Genomic DNA, 16,099 nt, shown 5'->3' with positions numbered 1-16,099 from the left:
GAAAGCCCCGGCTGGGTTTTCAGGCTGGGACGGGCAGGACAAATTGTCTCTTTTTTTCCTTTCATTTCTGTGTCTGTTCCCGTACTAAGCGCCTGTCGGCTTTCTTCTGCCTTTGCTTTTGTCAGGTTCCAATGGGCCGGGTTTTTCATGGTCGCAGCAGACTGGTGAGCAGGCGGGACGCCCAGTTTTAGCTTCTGGTGCTGGGAAAGGATACGATGGCCTGATAGGTAAACCTCCCTTTTGTGTGTTTTCTTAAGAAGGTGATTCAATTTAGTTTGATTCCATTCCTTATGCTAAGCACAGCAGCGTGAAATGGGTAGAACAAAACTTTAATGTCCTCACAGCTGTAACAGGTTAGCACAGCAATTCTGCAGGCAGCACCCACCTTCCCAGCAGCAGATTTCTGAGTGTTCTCTGTCTTTTGCAGCACATGTGTCTGGAGCTTTAATTCTATAGAGCTTATCAACAGCCATCCGCCATGTCTTGGCTCGTGGATCTTGCTGGAAAGGCAGAGGATCTCCTCAACAGAGTCGATCAAGGAGCTGCGTCAGCCCTGAACAAAAAAGACACATCAAGCACTGCAGTGTATGATAATAAGAACACAGACTCTGCCAGTGAATACTCTGAGTTGCACAAGCATGCTGGAGAAATGAAATATCAGTCTTCATCCAAAGCAGCCTACATCTCCTCAGCGGCTGACAATATTAAACATCAAAAAGCTACAATCCTAGCAGGAACCGCAAATGTTAAACCAGCACGCAGGACGTCTTTGGAGGCTGCTTCTGCAGTTGAAGGTGTTTCCACACCCAGACCTTCCTCACAGTTTGTGAGAAGAAAAAAGTCTGAACCTGATGATGAGTTGCTGTTTGATTTTCTCAACAGCTCTGAAAAAGAGCCTGGTGGAAAGATAGACTCTAAGAAAGAGAAGAGCAAAGCAGCTGTTCTTCAAAATCACTCTCGGACTTCAAGTATTAGTTCGGTGTCTGCTAGTACACAGAGTGCAAAAGCTACTGAAGATAATTCCATCAGGAGTCAAGACAATGGTAGATAAATAATATTGGCTCTAGAGATACTTAAAATCCAAGGTTGGCTGGGGAGGGTAATGGTTTTACTGCAACCTAATGAAATATGTAGTGACAATAATGTCAACTGTTTGGAGGGCAACAGGGTGGCTTAGTATTTTGCGGCAGGTATCTTGCCAACTTGCAAGCTGAATAGCTTTAATATGTGTATCCTTTGTGCTCTTAGAGCTCCAATTATCACTGCTTACTCTGCCTTCCCTGAACTGTGACCTCTATTTATCGGCACCCCATGCATCCTTGCTTACAAACGTGTGTTCTGGTGCTGCTGCATTTGTCCTGTCAGTCAGGAGAACTCGGTGTTTCCACGTAGGACAGCAAGTGACCTGCATTGACTGGCAGATGGTGCTTGCCCATGCACTAGGGGAGATAATATATTTCCTTTTTTCCCCTTGAGAGAGGGGGAACTGTAAAGCTTGTCCTGCAAAGTGGGAGCTTGGATATGGATATGCTGACGTAGAGCTACACATATGAGAGAGCTGGATAAATGAGGCCCTCAGATTCATCCAAAATAATTCACTACTTCAGCCTAAAAGCAAACTCCCGAGAGCTCACAGACCAAATGAGAACCATTGGTCAAAAGCTGATACTCTTTTCGAGTTTGAATTGAGGACAATGTGGCTGAGAAGTTAGGAACTTATGTGTTCCGATTTTGGCTCTCCTGTCTATCCTTTATTCTTGAAGTTGATCTGCCACTTTGTAGAGGAAGTTGGAAACAAGTGTTGATATTGTTTGCTAATAATGTAGTTAGAATGCTTTAATATTTGTTCAGTACCTTGAACATGTAAAGCATTGCAAGTGCTAGTTTTAGATTTACTGTATGAACTACAGTGAAAAGCTTTAAATGTATTAAGGGGTTATTTCTAAATATGTGAATATTTTGGTGTTGCCAGGTCTGTAACTTTTTCCAAATATGTTAATCCTGGCTATGTGCATACCCTACCTTCATTGATGCCTAAGGAGTGTGACTGTTTTTTTCAGTTTGGTATATGGAATTTGCTCTTCAGGATTTTTGAGCTTTTGAGAGTTCGCATCTTGGAGCTTATAAATAAGGAAGCACACAGATTTAACATAAACTTTAAGGGCTTGAGTGTCAAAAATCAAATATATACCTGTTTTCTAAATGTCTTGTATAACTGCTATTGAAATAGCTTATGATCATTTAGCTATAGATAAAAGCAGTTGGCGAAATTGTACATTGCCGTGAGTATAACCTTGTTATACATGGCTAATTTTTTGTTTGTAAGCTTTGCTAGTCTCTTGAGTTTTTTGGACAGATGCAGATAACTTGTCCCAATGATTTGGAAATTGTTTAAATGAATTAAAAGGAAAGGAATAGCACTTCCTAAAACTACTTAAATAGGATGATGAATTTGGAGGAAAAAAAAAAAAGTATCAAATCTTGCTGCCATTGCTGTTGCCTTGTTGAAATTCTGTTGTTCCAAACTAGCAGCCTGTCCCAGCTTCCTGGCACTGGTTTTTGTGAACTGTTGTAATGGTAACAAGGAAGATGAGGCATGTGGATTAGTAATCACAAGGTAAAGTAAATAACACGGTGACAGCCAAACTGTGATCCTGCTTCGGAATTATTTCAGCCTGTTCCTGTGGGTTTTTAGTAATTATGTTGCTGGGGTATGCTGAATTTGGGAGTGGTGCTTCTGGATCAGTTGCTCATTCACTCATTGTACACTGTGCCATTTTATATTGACACTGGTGCAGGGCCTTCCCCCAACTGGCTGTGCTTTGGAACCAGGACTGCTGGGGCAGCAGTCCAGTACAGTCTGTGTGGTAGGAAGGGCAGAGTCTGTTCCCAACCTGCAGGGAGCTCTTGTGCAGAGCACCGCCACAAGATCCCTCTGCTCTTACTGAGGTTCTAAGCCAGAAAAGAGACTCTGTTTTTTCATTTCCATAATCCAGAGAACTACAGTTTCTCTTGCTTTGAATAGTTTTAACAGAATATCTGTACCTCGTTTTTATCATTCGAGAAAGTAAAAATCATTCTGTAGCTTCCTGCTTCAAGTCACTAGTCTTTTTTTAATAGTAAAAGTGCTTTTTGTTTTTTTTTGTTTGTTTGTTTGTTTGTTTGTTTTTCCTAGAGAATCCTTGTTTGGTGCAGAATGATCAGTAAGAGGATGTTTTGAGGTGCCTTTTAAAAGACTTTTTAACATAAAAATAATTAAAACATACTGCTGTGTAGCTGATTTTGCAGGTTGATGTTGAAATGACAAGGAATAGTTGCCTGACAGATGCAGTTTGTCCTTGAAATCTAAATCGTAATGGAAAAATGGAATTAATTTGTACTGGAAACTGTGTTAGTGGCTATCTATTTTGAATATATTCTGTTACTCTGTCACCTTCTCTAGGCACCCTAGTCATGAAAAGTAGTAGAATCCTAAATTTAACATTAATAAGAGATTTCTTATAACTTCCATGGCTGTCTTGCTGGATTAACAAAGGTGCTGCATGATGTATATGTAGTGTATGTATTTTTACTCTGAGAGGCAATTCCGTGTTGCATTTCCCTATACGCTGTTTTCATTTTGACTCTTAGAACACTAAATGAATTTAATCACTGTTGCGGGATGTGGATGTGCTGTTTATATTAAGCCTAAAGACTAGCAGATATTAGTTCTAACTTGCATCTTTCTGTACAGAGACGCCAGACAGTTCAGATTCTGGATTGGGAGTGCAAGTGGTGGATGGTGTGAAAGACTCATCACCAAGTGCAGTAACTAATCCTAGCCATTCAGCCAGTGATGGTGTCAGATCTCATGAGCTCTCCAATCTTCGACTGGAGAATCAACTGCTGCGGAATGAAGTTCAATCTTTAAATCAAGAAATGGCTTCCTTAATTCAGAGATCCAAAGAAACACAAGAAGGTACTACAGTTTGGAAGTTAAACTTAAAAATGTTACTAAAATGCTAGTGAAATAGAAAATAATGTTACTTCTGTGCCTTTTTTTCATTTTTTTATTTAGAATAAAATCTGTCTAATAGCATATGCAGTCTAATTTGTTCCAAATTTTAGTTCTTAATAAAACAAAGTAGCAAAGGTTAACAGTTTTAAAATATTTCTCATGCTTTTTAAAGGACACTGAAAAATAGTAATTTTTAAATGAGTTAATTCCTTGAAGTAACTGAAACTTGGCTCTTTTCCAAGCTGTAGGTGGTGATCTCGGACACCTAGAAAACTGATAGCAAAAATACTAGATTTATTATTTGTTTGATTCCACTAGTTTTCTCAAAGCCAAATGAAATCGCAAACTTTTTTTTTTATTTTTTTAAAAAAGGAATGTATGAAAACCTTTAAATGATTATTTAAATTTGTCAAACTGCTGATGTTGGATCTGCAGCAAGGTGACTGCATTCTTTTTTATTTATTTATTTTTTAAGTATCTGTGTGACCAAAGAATGTTAATTTTCATGGAAGGCTAATGTATAATCTTTGTTTAAAGAAAAAAGCCTTACGTGGTATTCAGATGTTGTTTTAGCACTATTGTGTTTTTCTACTGACTTATTTTTTCAGGTTTATTTTCAGCTTATTGTCACATTGATATACAGTAGATGCTTTATGCAGAGCTCTCCAAATATTTGCTCTTACAGGACTGTTCAACAGTAGGTTGTGAGGAGGGATAGGGCAAGTAACACTTGTCATCTAAGATACAATGAAAACGTCTGTTTTGAGATCACATGCAAAGTCCTCTGGACTGTGTTCTGACAGCTAGTTTCTGGCATTTGTTCCTTCTTGAAGTAATATTAAGACTTTAGGAGATATCAGTTTGGTTATATTTATTTTTTCTGTGTGAATTATGATATATACCACTTAGAGCATCTTGTAATATCTACTTTTAAAACCTTCTAAGAAACCTTTTTACTTTGTAGAATTAAACAAATCCCGGGAGAGAGTTGAGAAGTGGAGTGTTGACCATTCAAAGAGTGATAGGATGGTGAGAGAACTTCAGGCTCGAGTTGATGATCTCACGGAAGCTGTTGGTGCCAAGGATTCCCAGCTCGCTGTGCTGAAAGTGCGCTTGCAAGAAGCTGATCAACTTCTAAGTACTCGGACAGAAGCTTTGGAAGCATTACAGAGTGAAAAATCACGGTATTTCCTAAGTCATTCCAAAGAGATATAGTTTGCAATCTCAGGATAGAAAGCATAGACTCCTTAAGAAAAATGAATAAAGTTTTTTTTTTTTTTTTTTTTTTTTTTTTTTTTTGACCATGATCTAAAATATGATCATTAAAGTTTGCTCTGAACCTATTACAGCATAGCTGACATAAGGGCAGTTGTCACCTGATTATTGAAATGCACTTTGTATAAAGTATTTCTTTAAACTGAAGGCCTGAAACTGAAGGCTTTAGGATAAATATTTCTGCCTTGAAAAATATTTTCATGTGTCCAAAAATGTAAAGACTCTTTTGCATTAATCTCAGGGTTGAAATATGTGTCTGCAGTTGGATATGAGAGAACAGGACAGGGAGGGACTGCATGAGCCACTAGCTCTAGGCACCCTGTCTGTAGGCAGCAATACTCAATTAGTTGAGGAAGTTTTCAAGGCCAGTCTCAAAAGCAGGCAGTCGTGCTTATACCTGAAAAAGCGCACCAGGTTTATTCCTTTCTATTAACATCTGTGTTACTTTTTCAGGATAATACAAGACCACAGTGAAGGGAGCAGTTTGCAAAATCAAGCCCTTCAAACTCTTCAAGAGAGGCTGCGTGATGCAGACTCCGCACTGAAGCGAGAGCAAGAGAGTTACAAACAGATGCAGGTTAGACATGAAGTCTAAAGCAGACTTTCCTAATCTGCTTTTGAGATGAGGTCTATGTTTCTAATTGCTTTCTCTTCCCCTTGACTTCAGTTTTTGCTCAGGTTATTTAGGGTTTTGTATGATGTGTCTTCTGCTGTGCTAGATATATTTACAAAACTACATTTTAATTATATCTTTTTGCAAGCTTTGTTATTAAAAGTTTTTTTTTTTTTTGAGGTGTAACACTGGAAATGTCATTGCTTTTTAACTGTTTTTATGATTAAAATTATTTTTAAAAAGCTAGGTCAGTCATCAATTTAGTTTTCCATGACAAGTGGTTTTCCTCCCCACACACTAATATGTAATCTTAATAATGCTAAGCAGGGTGATCATGGTTATGGTAAATGTGGGAATTTATGGTATTGCTGGAAACCCGTTTGCATTCCACAGTTGGCCTGGTCTTAATTATGTTTAATTCTGTCTTGGAAAATTGTTGTTGGCATCTTTTTCTTTCTAATTATGTTTAAATATGGCATTCTAAAGCTTCCGAAGGAAGAGTGGCTTTTTGTTTACCATATTTAAATATATGATGAGGGAAAGAAAGACATTTTTACTTATTTACCTGTTATTTCACCTATTTAGCAGATAACCACAGGACTGCATTCCTCACAAAAAGCACTAATGTATTTTTGAGGTGGCGGTGGCAGACATGAAGTGTTGTTTCTTGAATATTTGGTTCTAATTTTTTTCCATTATGGATTAAAGTTGCAAATGTGTTTAAGCACAAGTGGGTTTTTTTCTTTGTTTGTTTGTTTTTCTGCTAGAATGAGTTTGCAGCCCGTCTAAGCAAAATGGAAGCTGAACGCCAGAACTTGGCAGAGGGGATTACTGTGGCAGAAAGAAAATACTTAGAAGAAAAGAGGCGAGCTGATGAACTTCAACAGCAAGTCAAAATAACTAAAACCCAGCTAGAATCTGCAAAGCAAGAACTGACAGACTATAAACAGAAAGCTACTCGCATACTCCAAGTATGTATTACTGTAAATTGTTTAATTTGTACATGTTTAGCTTTCGAACACTATTTTTCATATAATTTTTGTAATTTTAACTTTTTAATGAGATCAGTAATACATTGTGTAACATGTAGGAAGTAAAATAAATTAATCAGTAGGAAGCATTTTGATCTTCAATTCTGTATACTCCTTATTTGGATAAAAAGAGGTAAAGCAGTAGTTTGCTATGTGTCGGTAGCATATTGTCTTTGGACTTCAGAGCAAAATTCTGTTCACAGATTCGAGTTGAGCACTTACTAAATACTGCCATAAAAATATATTGACTTATTTTTTATTTAGTCTAAAGAAAAGCTTATCAACAGCCTGAAAGAAGGATCAGGAATTGAAGGTCTGGATAACCATACCGCAAGCACAGTGGAAATAGAAGAACTGAAACATGAGCGAGATACTCAGAAAGAAGAAATACAAAAGTTAATGGGACAAATACAGCAGCTCAGAACAGAGTTGCAGGTAGGTATGATTATGCATAGATATATTTAAGCATGCATAAAGGGCTACTTTGTGTTGTAGGGGTGTCGCTTCTAACACTTATTTGATGTACTATTGAAACAGACTTTTTGCTGAGGGTGGGATTATTGAAACAGGCTTTTTGCTCAGGGTGGGACAAGCACTTCTTAGATGCCCATTTTCTTCCTTGTTCCTCACTACTACATCAACTGGGCCTGGGATGGTGGGAGAAATAGTACATGCACTGCTTCTCTTTTGCCTGGTTACTGTTTGCTCCTTTTGAGCGAAGTTTCCTTTCCAAACAAGGCTGGTGCTTTCTGTATAGCTTATACTTTTCTGCAAAGGCCCCCTCCTAATCCTTGAAGCAATTGCAGTCTCCAAGTCATCTGCTCCCATAATTGGCTCAGCCCAGCACTCACGTGCAAGCTCTGCTTTCTACACAGTTTTAGCCTGTGTACAATAAGACGGAAAAGATGATCAGTTAGAGGCTTTTCTATGTTTACAAAATGCAGTTTAAAATTGCCTATTACTCTATACTAATAAAATATTATATGTAAGTTACAGATGTTTGGTCAATTTTTATCTTGACTTTACATTGGAAACAGTACTGCAGATGTAACTTTTGGCTATTGTCTATTATAGACTGCACTATTTTTTGTTAGTGAAGTGGTAACATTTCTGTCTGTTTCAGGATATGGAGACTCAGCAGGTAAGTGAGGCTGAGTCAGCAAGAGAACAACTTCAAGATCTGCAGGAGCAAATAGCAGCACATAAAATGGCCAAGCAGGAGGCAGAGGCTGAACTAGAACGGCAAAAACAAGTAAGCAATTCCCGAGGGCTCATTAGTTTTTATTAGGTCCCATTTGGTGTCATCAGTAATGTGTTTGGCATAACAAAAGTATTTTGTACAGTGTTAGACTTATTTTTTCCACAGTATTCAAAAGAATTCACGGAAACATTAATCTGAACTGAACATAGTTAGGTCAGCTGCTAGTAAGCAATGGAAAAGGCCTACTGAATATTCCCGGTGAAGGGAATTTTATTATTAAAAAATAAATAAATAAAAAAACACCCTCAGGAATACTTGGGATTGAGCATGATCTTAAAACTTATTCAACAGCACTAGTCAAACAATATATCTACAGTAAGATTTGTAACTTCCTTATATCAAGGAAGTTAAATACCAAAAATACTTACTATGGATCTTCCTCTGTCCAATAATAATTAAATAGGATTTAGATTTCAAATATGATATTAACAATATAACAATATAGAGATATTTTTTCAATCCCCTCATAAATCTCCCTTCCCAAATTGTTCTGTAAGACAAATTGATAATAAAATGATATTACTAAATTTCATTGTGTTGTATTTATCTTTTTAAGCAAACTCCCTTTTGATTTCAACAATGTGCTAAAAAGAGGAAAAGGGCACGCTCTCATTTTTAGTATAAACAAACCAATTCTTCACTAGTAATCAGACCAGTGCCTTGCACCTTAATGAGAATTTCCTCTTAAGAAAGAAGCTCCTGTAAAAGAGAATTAATAATGAAGAAAGCAGAAGAGTGGACTGTACCTGCTGGGAACAACTTATCTTACAGGATTATCTGTCCTTTCAGAAATTACATTTTAATGAGATGCTAGCAGCTTGAACTAATTAAAAGGCAGAAGTCAAAGTCTGCTCTTGATGGAGAGCTATTGTTTATTATATCAAAGCAGATGGTAGGCTGTATCTTGTTACCTCTGTGCTTTTGAGGAGTGTATTTGGAGTCCTCGCTATGTATAAAAGTGAGGTGAAGCTACAAAAAAAAAAAAGCAGGGAGAGGTAGGTATTATCGGTTATATGAAAATGAAATTTTCCTTTTAATTATTCACATGTACATATACTTTTAAAGTATATATGATAGCTTATATATATGATTCATCTGGCTGCTGTGACACCTGATGGCTGAAATAGTAACAATGATTTGAAAATAATCATGGTAGACCATTAAATAGGAGCCAAAATAACTGCTAAGTCATGAAAATAGCAAGACATATGGTTAGATTTGCTGTTTAGTCAGTGGCCTAATGCTAATATTCCTTTCGCTTCCACCCTCTTATCCTGTTAAGCCTAAACTGTAAAGGAAAATCCTTGTAATACACATTACACAGAATTAAAGATAGCTGCACCAAGTTTTTCAAAAGCTCAATAAGATTATCTTGTATTAATGGGGTTATTTTAGGGATACTGACTCCACAAAGGTATTGTCTGATTGTTTATGTTCTGTTATTTACATCTTTTTAAGATAGCAGTATAATAAAGAGTGAGAGTATAAAGAAGATGAATCGTGATTCCAATGAAATTGTGTCTGCACAGTTGGGATTTATGTTTGCATTAGGTCCCTCTTCACAAGAATCGAGTAGTTTTGGAGGTTCTGCCTTTGTATTCAGTTTTCTTACTTCTCTCCCTTGTAGCATCTAAAGATCAGACGCTTCTATCTGAAAGTAAATTTCAGTTTATAGTTGATTGTGGTATATTGTCTACTCCTGCTTTAGCATGCAACACTAGATAGCCGAATGTCACTCAAAATACATACAGAGCTAAAATTTGTGATTGTGATCAATTTCCTAGGAACTCCATTATACCGAGGAAGAATTGTATCGAACAAAAAGTACTTTGCAAAGCAGAATAAAAGACAGAGAGGAAGAAATTCAGAAGCTCAGGAATCAGGTACTGTGTCTGAATAGAAAATAAACCGTACATATGAACACTTCTATGATTCAGTATAAAAGCTATTAATATGTTTTAAAAGTAAGAAAATCATCATGAATCTACTAATGGGCTACAGTGTACTTACTTTCAATGCAGAGTGCAGTTTTGAGCTGAGAAGAATACAGGAAGGGAACAGTAAATGGGTAAGCAGAGACTTGTTTTTATAGTTGCCTCTGCTTTTGTCTTTGACAAAGGCAACCTGTACCCAAGCTAGGCTTAGTGGGCAGGTGCTCTGTTGCAGTTATTCTTTAGTGTTTTAATGGGACATAACTATTTCTGCAGAGATCCTTTCTCTGCAGATCCTTTTAATTAGATAGAAGAACATTAGACATCTTACTGACTCGGAATGGTGATCCATCTGACCCTGTGTGCTGCCTCAGCCAGCCTGTGAGCCAGGCCATTTCACTCCCTTCCCCTGGTACTCCCTCAGCATCCACAGTTCTGTGTAGGGACAATAGAGAATATAAGGCTGCCTGATAGGTTTATGACCTATTTTCGTTGAATCAGTCAAATCTGGTTTGGAACCTTCTGATACTGGCAGCCCCACAGACTCTTTTGCCAGCAAGAAGGCATTAATTTCATTTTAGGTAAATTATCTAAGACAGCATAATAAAAAATAGGCTGCATTTGAAGAAATTGATGGTCAAGAGCCAGCTATGATCAGCTCTGCAGATATGGTGCTGGGGATTTGGGAACTGTTTGTGTTGCAGTGCATAATTTCCAAACATATTGGAGAGCAGTTTTTTTCCTGGCAGTGCTGGCATCAGGACTACTTCCCTCTAGCCCTGGTCTGGTGCATCCATATATTTGCATTGTCTTACTGCTGATGATTTTATTGTCCCATTATTAAAGCTGTGTTATTTTGTTATATGATGCTATAGGTGGCTCTGGTCTTGCATTGTATCAAATAGATGAGTTGCTGCACATGGACTGACGTGGAGATTCCTATTTGCTCTAGATGTTTTCTGTAAATTGGATAATGTGATCCATGCATTTCCTTTCCTTCCTGCAGCTTCAATTGGTTATCCCAGTCATTTTTTCTTGGTACTTAATTTTTTGTTTGATATAAAATCTTGGTTTAGTCACTGTTGATACTTTCTTCTTTAGTGTGCTTATTGGTAATGATTTTGGTCATGTTACCCCATGAAAGTTCTGAAATGTTAACCTATTTATTTATTTATTTAAAGGGTTTTTTTTTGAATGTACCAGTTTTGTAATATTGTCATATTGGTCAGATTTTAAAAATGTTTTATTTTTTTCTTTTAAGCTCACAAACAAAGCTCTGAGTAGTAGCAGTCAGACAGAATTAGAGAATCGGCTTCATCAGCTGACAGAAACACTTATTCAGAAGCAGACCATGTTAGAGAGCCTGAGCACGGAGAAAAACTCTCTTGTTTATCAGCTGGAACGACTTGAACAACAGCTTAAGGCAATCCAGGGCACGAGTACCAATGGACCTTCTATTAATATGGCAGGAGTTGATGGTTCTGAAGGTAAATATGGAAATATTTAGAACAGTCTTTTATGCAGTTAAAGCTTCTAGTTTTCCTAATGCTTTGAGTTTGTAAGGATAAAAGAAGCCCTGAAATTACGTGGTTCTGCAGAGGAGAGGTTGATTCATCTATGCTGTGCAGAGTTAATCTTGTGTTACTGGGAAAACCTCAGCAGTTGATGTGTCTTTACAAGGTCACTTTTTGCAGTCAAATTTTGTAATTGCATGTATGTGGTAACTGCCTTTATACATCAACATGTGCTTTATACAAAGCACATAATTGTGCTTTGTTTTAAAAAGTAACAGTCCAGACTGCTCTTTCCTTCCTTATGAAGGAGAACTAGCAAATTTTAAATTAGTTTGAGTCTAATTTTTTAGCTAAATTCAGTAAATTTGAGTTTACTTGCACAAGGATACATATTAAAATATAAATATTTTCTGATGTTATCTATTTAAAAAATAAAGTTAAAAGACTTAGAAATACAAATCTGTATCAGAAATATCAGATGTTTTGCTGTATGACAAATGTAAGCAAATGGTAAAAGTATTAAGTGACTATTTTAGTCACTTAAGAATTGACAAAAAAGCTAAAACTACTATGTTTTCTACTTAATGGTTTTGAATATCAAGATGTCCCTCTAGTAAATTTAAACAAATTTAAATTTAGTCAATTCAGGATACATTGGACTTGGTTTTATTTTTATTAGTAATCTAATCCTTCATTGTATTTTCTTATCCTCAGCAAAATTTACAAGTGGGATGAATTGGAAATTTTATATTACTTTTGTATACCTTCAGGTTGTACAGTATCAATTTATTTTACTTGGATAACAACTGATTTTACACTAAAGAGATTTTTTTTTTAAATAGGCGCTCGTATGCGAAATGTTCCTGTCCTTTTTAATGACATGGATACTAATGTAGCAGGAATGTATGGAAGAGTTCGCAAAGCTGCCAGTAGTATAGATCAGTTTAGGTAAGAGTGCCTAAATGAAATGTGCTTCTTTATCACTGGACTTCTTTTCTAGATGGTCGAGCTTCTCTTTTGAATTGCTTGTGTCAAAGGGGAAAAAACAAAATAAAACAAAGCAATGAACCAGTATATTGTATACATCAATATATTAAATAAATTTTGCTCTCTTATGACAGAACTATTTTGACTGTTTCTGCGACAGACAATACAAAGAGTATTTCTGGGGCAGTATCGTATATGCTTGGAGTGTATTCTTCTGTTCTTGTTCAGGTATCCTGTTGGATGCCTACAAGATGTTGGGTTCTGACCAAGGGCAACTGTTTACTTTCCAGAAAAGATAATCTGATCTAGAAATTAGTAAACAAAAGTAAATCTGGATCTACCAAAGACTTGTTTTGATCTCTTCTCTCAGCATCTATCTTCACTGTCGATACTCCTAATGAACATTTTTTCTCCAAAGGTTTGGTCAAGTAGCAAGGGGAAACAAAATTAAATAATATTTTTTCGTCTTTGGAAAGTAGGATATCTTTAAAAATAATCCTTTGTGTTTCTATGGTACTTTGTCCGTTGTGAAGGAAGCATCTCTATGACTAGAGATCTACTATACTATACTATGCTAAACTTCAGTTTGCAATATCATAATCTATTTACAAAGTAATCTTTGTAGTGCTGCAACAATAGAATTGGAAAACCCATATCTTTAATGAATTGAAAAGCCAGCAGTGATCTGTTGCATTTTTTTCAAGGGAAGCCAAAGTTTTTATTGCTTAAATATCTTTGAAAATTGGTTTTCATGACAGTTTCTGGAGTCACAGAATTCGGCAAAATTTTTGTTTTAAAAAGCCCATACAGTTCTAAGTGTTTTGGTTCTTTTTCATGAAGTCTGACTCTAGCATATTAGCAGAAAAGTATTCTGCAAATATGGTCTGAATTATGCATTTTCCTATTGAATGCCTTGACTACAAGAAGTAAAATTCAGTTCAGAAGTATAGAAAGCCATGTCTGTAAAATTAGGTGGTGTTCCTAAGTTTATGATAACTAGAACGAAAGGAACAGGCATTATTGCCTCATGTGAACTTAAACATTTTGTTTTTCTTTTATACTTGCATAGCATTCGTCTGGGAATCTTCCTAAGGCGGTATCCCATAGCAAGAGTCTTTGTAATCATTTATATGGTGAGTAAGCTTTCTTTATAAGTGAGAAGATAATTTGAGATTTTTACAGCAGTTTTGTATGATACATGATGAATTGAAAGGCATTTTATATTTAAAAGTAAAGGGCTATGTAATTATCAGCTTAGTGTGTGTTTTAAAGTAGACTAAATAGTCACATGTTTCTAATGGCTGAAAAAATACCAAGCAAATAGCTTCTTGCTGGGTGCTCTCAAATAGTTTGAAGTGGCTAATCCGAGTTAGGTGAGTTTGGCAGACTTGAAATTCCTCCCTTTTCCACGGGAGGGCAGATATCTCTGTCGGTTGAAGTGACCAGCACTGAAGTGCAGTCTGCCCTGCTTGAGAATATTCCATTAGCTGAGCCTTTCCAATGAGGAAAAACATGTGTCTTGAGAAGGCATAATATTTCTTCTAAACAGAATCTCTCAGAATAGCTGACACTGTTTCAGGATATAAAGCTGGCAGGCATGTATAAATAAAGGAAACGACAACTTTCCTCTGCAATTGCATTTTCCACCTTGTTAAGTACTGGAAGGAACAGGGCTGTTTATATTCTTATCTTCTGTTTCTTCCTGTTTAGGAATTAGAATTCTCACTATGTGAATAAGATACATTGTATCAACATTCTGAAGATTTTCACTGCCTAAGCTGCTACTCAAATTGAAAATCAATGGTGGTTGCATAGGAATCCTATATCGGGTGGTCAATGGCAGGTGTTTTTATTTGGCAAAAGCTATCCATGGATAGCTGGAAGCATGGCTATGGCTATTGACTAATCACTAATGCCTGTGATTATCACTAACCTGTTTTTTAAGGAAATGTAGCTTCTGCATTTTATTAATTATCTCCTTTGTTATGTCCCCAGCAACTTCTATGTCGATTAGATCGTTTCAGCCAAATTGGAATGAGAATTAATGTTCCTACCAAGTTCGTGAAATGCCTCAGTAGAGAATAGAGACTTAAATTAGCAGCCCTGTTAAGGAGAAAGCAAGCACAACTTGGCGGTTTTACACTGCCTGGTATTAGCAAGTTGGTGCGGGAGCAGCAGCTTATGAATCACTGCAGACAGATCAGGTAATCTGCTCTCGGTGGGCTAGACTGGTTATTAGAGAGCATGCCTGGAGTTACCAGGGGATGCAAGGAAAGATAGGGCAGCAAACATAAATCTGTAGGAAGCCAGCTCCGTTTTTCATGTTTAGGTAAAAATTTTTGTTCTGCAAGTGGATTTTTTTCAGATGTGGCTCAGCACTTCATTTATAAATAAGAATTATTTCTTTTACAAGTAATGTATAAAATAATATTTCTGCAAGACTAGCTTTTTTATGTCACAGTGACACATTTACTACTGATTTAAGTGATGATAATCAGTGCTTATAAGTAATTCTCTCTCTTCTCTTTCCAGGCATTGCTTCATCTCTGGGTCATGATTGTTCTACTTACCTACTCGCCAGAAATGCATCATGATGGTCCCACTGGCAGATAGGCTGAGACAGGACCATATGCTGTGCTAAGGAAAGTACCTTGGCTAGCAGAGTACTTAAAATGGTCAGTCCTGAAATATCAGCAAACATTTCCTTGCCTTGTTTAGGAGGAATGAAAACCATCATCTGACTTAGCACTACTTTTTAATACAAATATAATACTATGTAGCTATTTCGATTTACCTAAAACTGTATGACTCTTCTGGAGAAACACGGCTGTTAAGTTAAGCTAAACTTAGCCTTTACACTTTACATAAGCCTTCTGATAGCATAAAAAGAAATAAGGTTTGCGCCTACGGAGAAATGCAACGATTTCTGAAGTTACAGACATATATGGTACAAACTATTTCGGATCATACTGGATGTGGGCTATAGTCAGGTAACAAACTGTACCTAGGAATTTAAATAAACTTTATTTCTGGTGTCTTTCAGTCTGCTTTCGCGCTTCTGTTTTTAACTTTGTAAATAGTAGGCTTTTCCTTAACATGTTAAACTGAAAAAATGATAATGGATTGGTGCAATATCTTTTTGTAAATAAGTTTAAAAATAAAACATTATGCATTCTTCTTAGCTTTGTACTTAATGCAACAGATAAATCTTCCCTATCAGCTGAAGAGTGGGATTGCCTACTTATTGGTTGATATTTTAGCTTTATCAGTGCGAGAATGGGTTTCAAGAAAGGTTTGAGCTCCTTAGAAATATTGGTATTTTCTTTTGCACTTGAAATGTATGTATTTTAATTGCATTTTGTTTTATACTTCTCATTACAAGGTGTCTTGACCAGATTTTATATTCATTGAAATATTTATTTTCTAAAACTTTAGGAAGTTAATACTATTTCTATAGTGAATCTGTGACAGCTGCAAAAATGTCTCATGT

General features: G+C 36.5%; 1 protein-coding gene across 1 annotated transcript; it reads left to right on the top strand.

Moving 5' to 3' along the window:
* Window positions 1-429: 429 nt before the first annotated feature.
* GOLGA5 (golgin A5) lies at window positions 430-15,786 on the top strand. Its single transcript, XM_010216207.2, has 12 exons — window positions 430-1,043; window positions 3,734-3,958; window positions 4,962-5,181; window positions 5,726-5,849; window positions 6,653-6,856; window positions 7,181-7,351; window positions 8,040-8,168; window positions 9,962-10,060; window positions 11,370-11,595; window positions 12,465-12,570; window positions 13,679-13,742; window positions 15,142-15,786. The coding sequence occupies exons 1-12, from the start codon at window positions 479-481 to the stop codon at window positions 15,220-15,222; spliced, it is 2,214 nt and encodes a 737-aa protein (XP_010214509.2). The 5' UTR covers window positions 430-478; the 3' UTR covers window positions 15,223-15,786.
* Window positions 15,787-16,099: the final 313 nt, after the last annotated feature.

Source organism: Tinamus guttatus, unplaced genomic scaffold (assembly GCF_059628265.1).
Source record: "Tinamus guttatus ecotype Peru unplaced genomic scaffold, ASM5962826v1 Tinamus_guttatus_pri_ptg000048l, whole genome shotgun sequence".
Taxonomy (NCBI): Eukaryota; Metazoa; Chordata; class Aves; order Tinamiformes; family Tinamidae; genus Tinamus; species Tinamus guttatus.
Note: the sequence above shows the minus strand (reverse complement) of the source record. Positions and strands in the feature narration are given on the sequence as shown.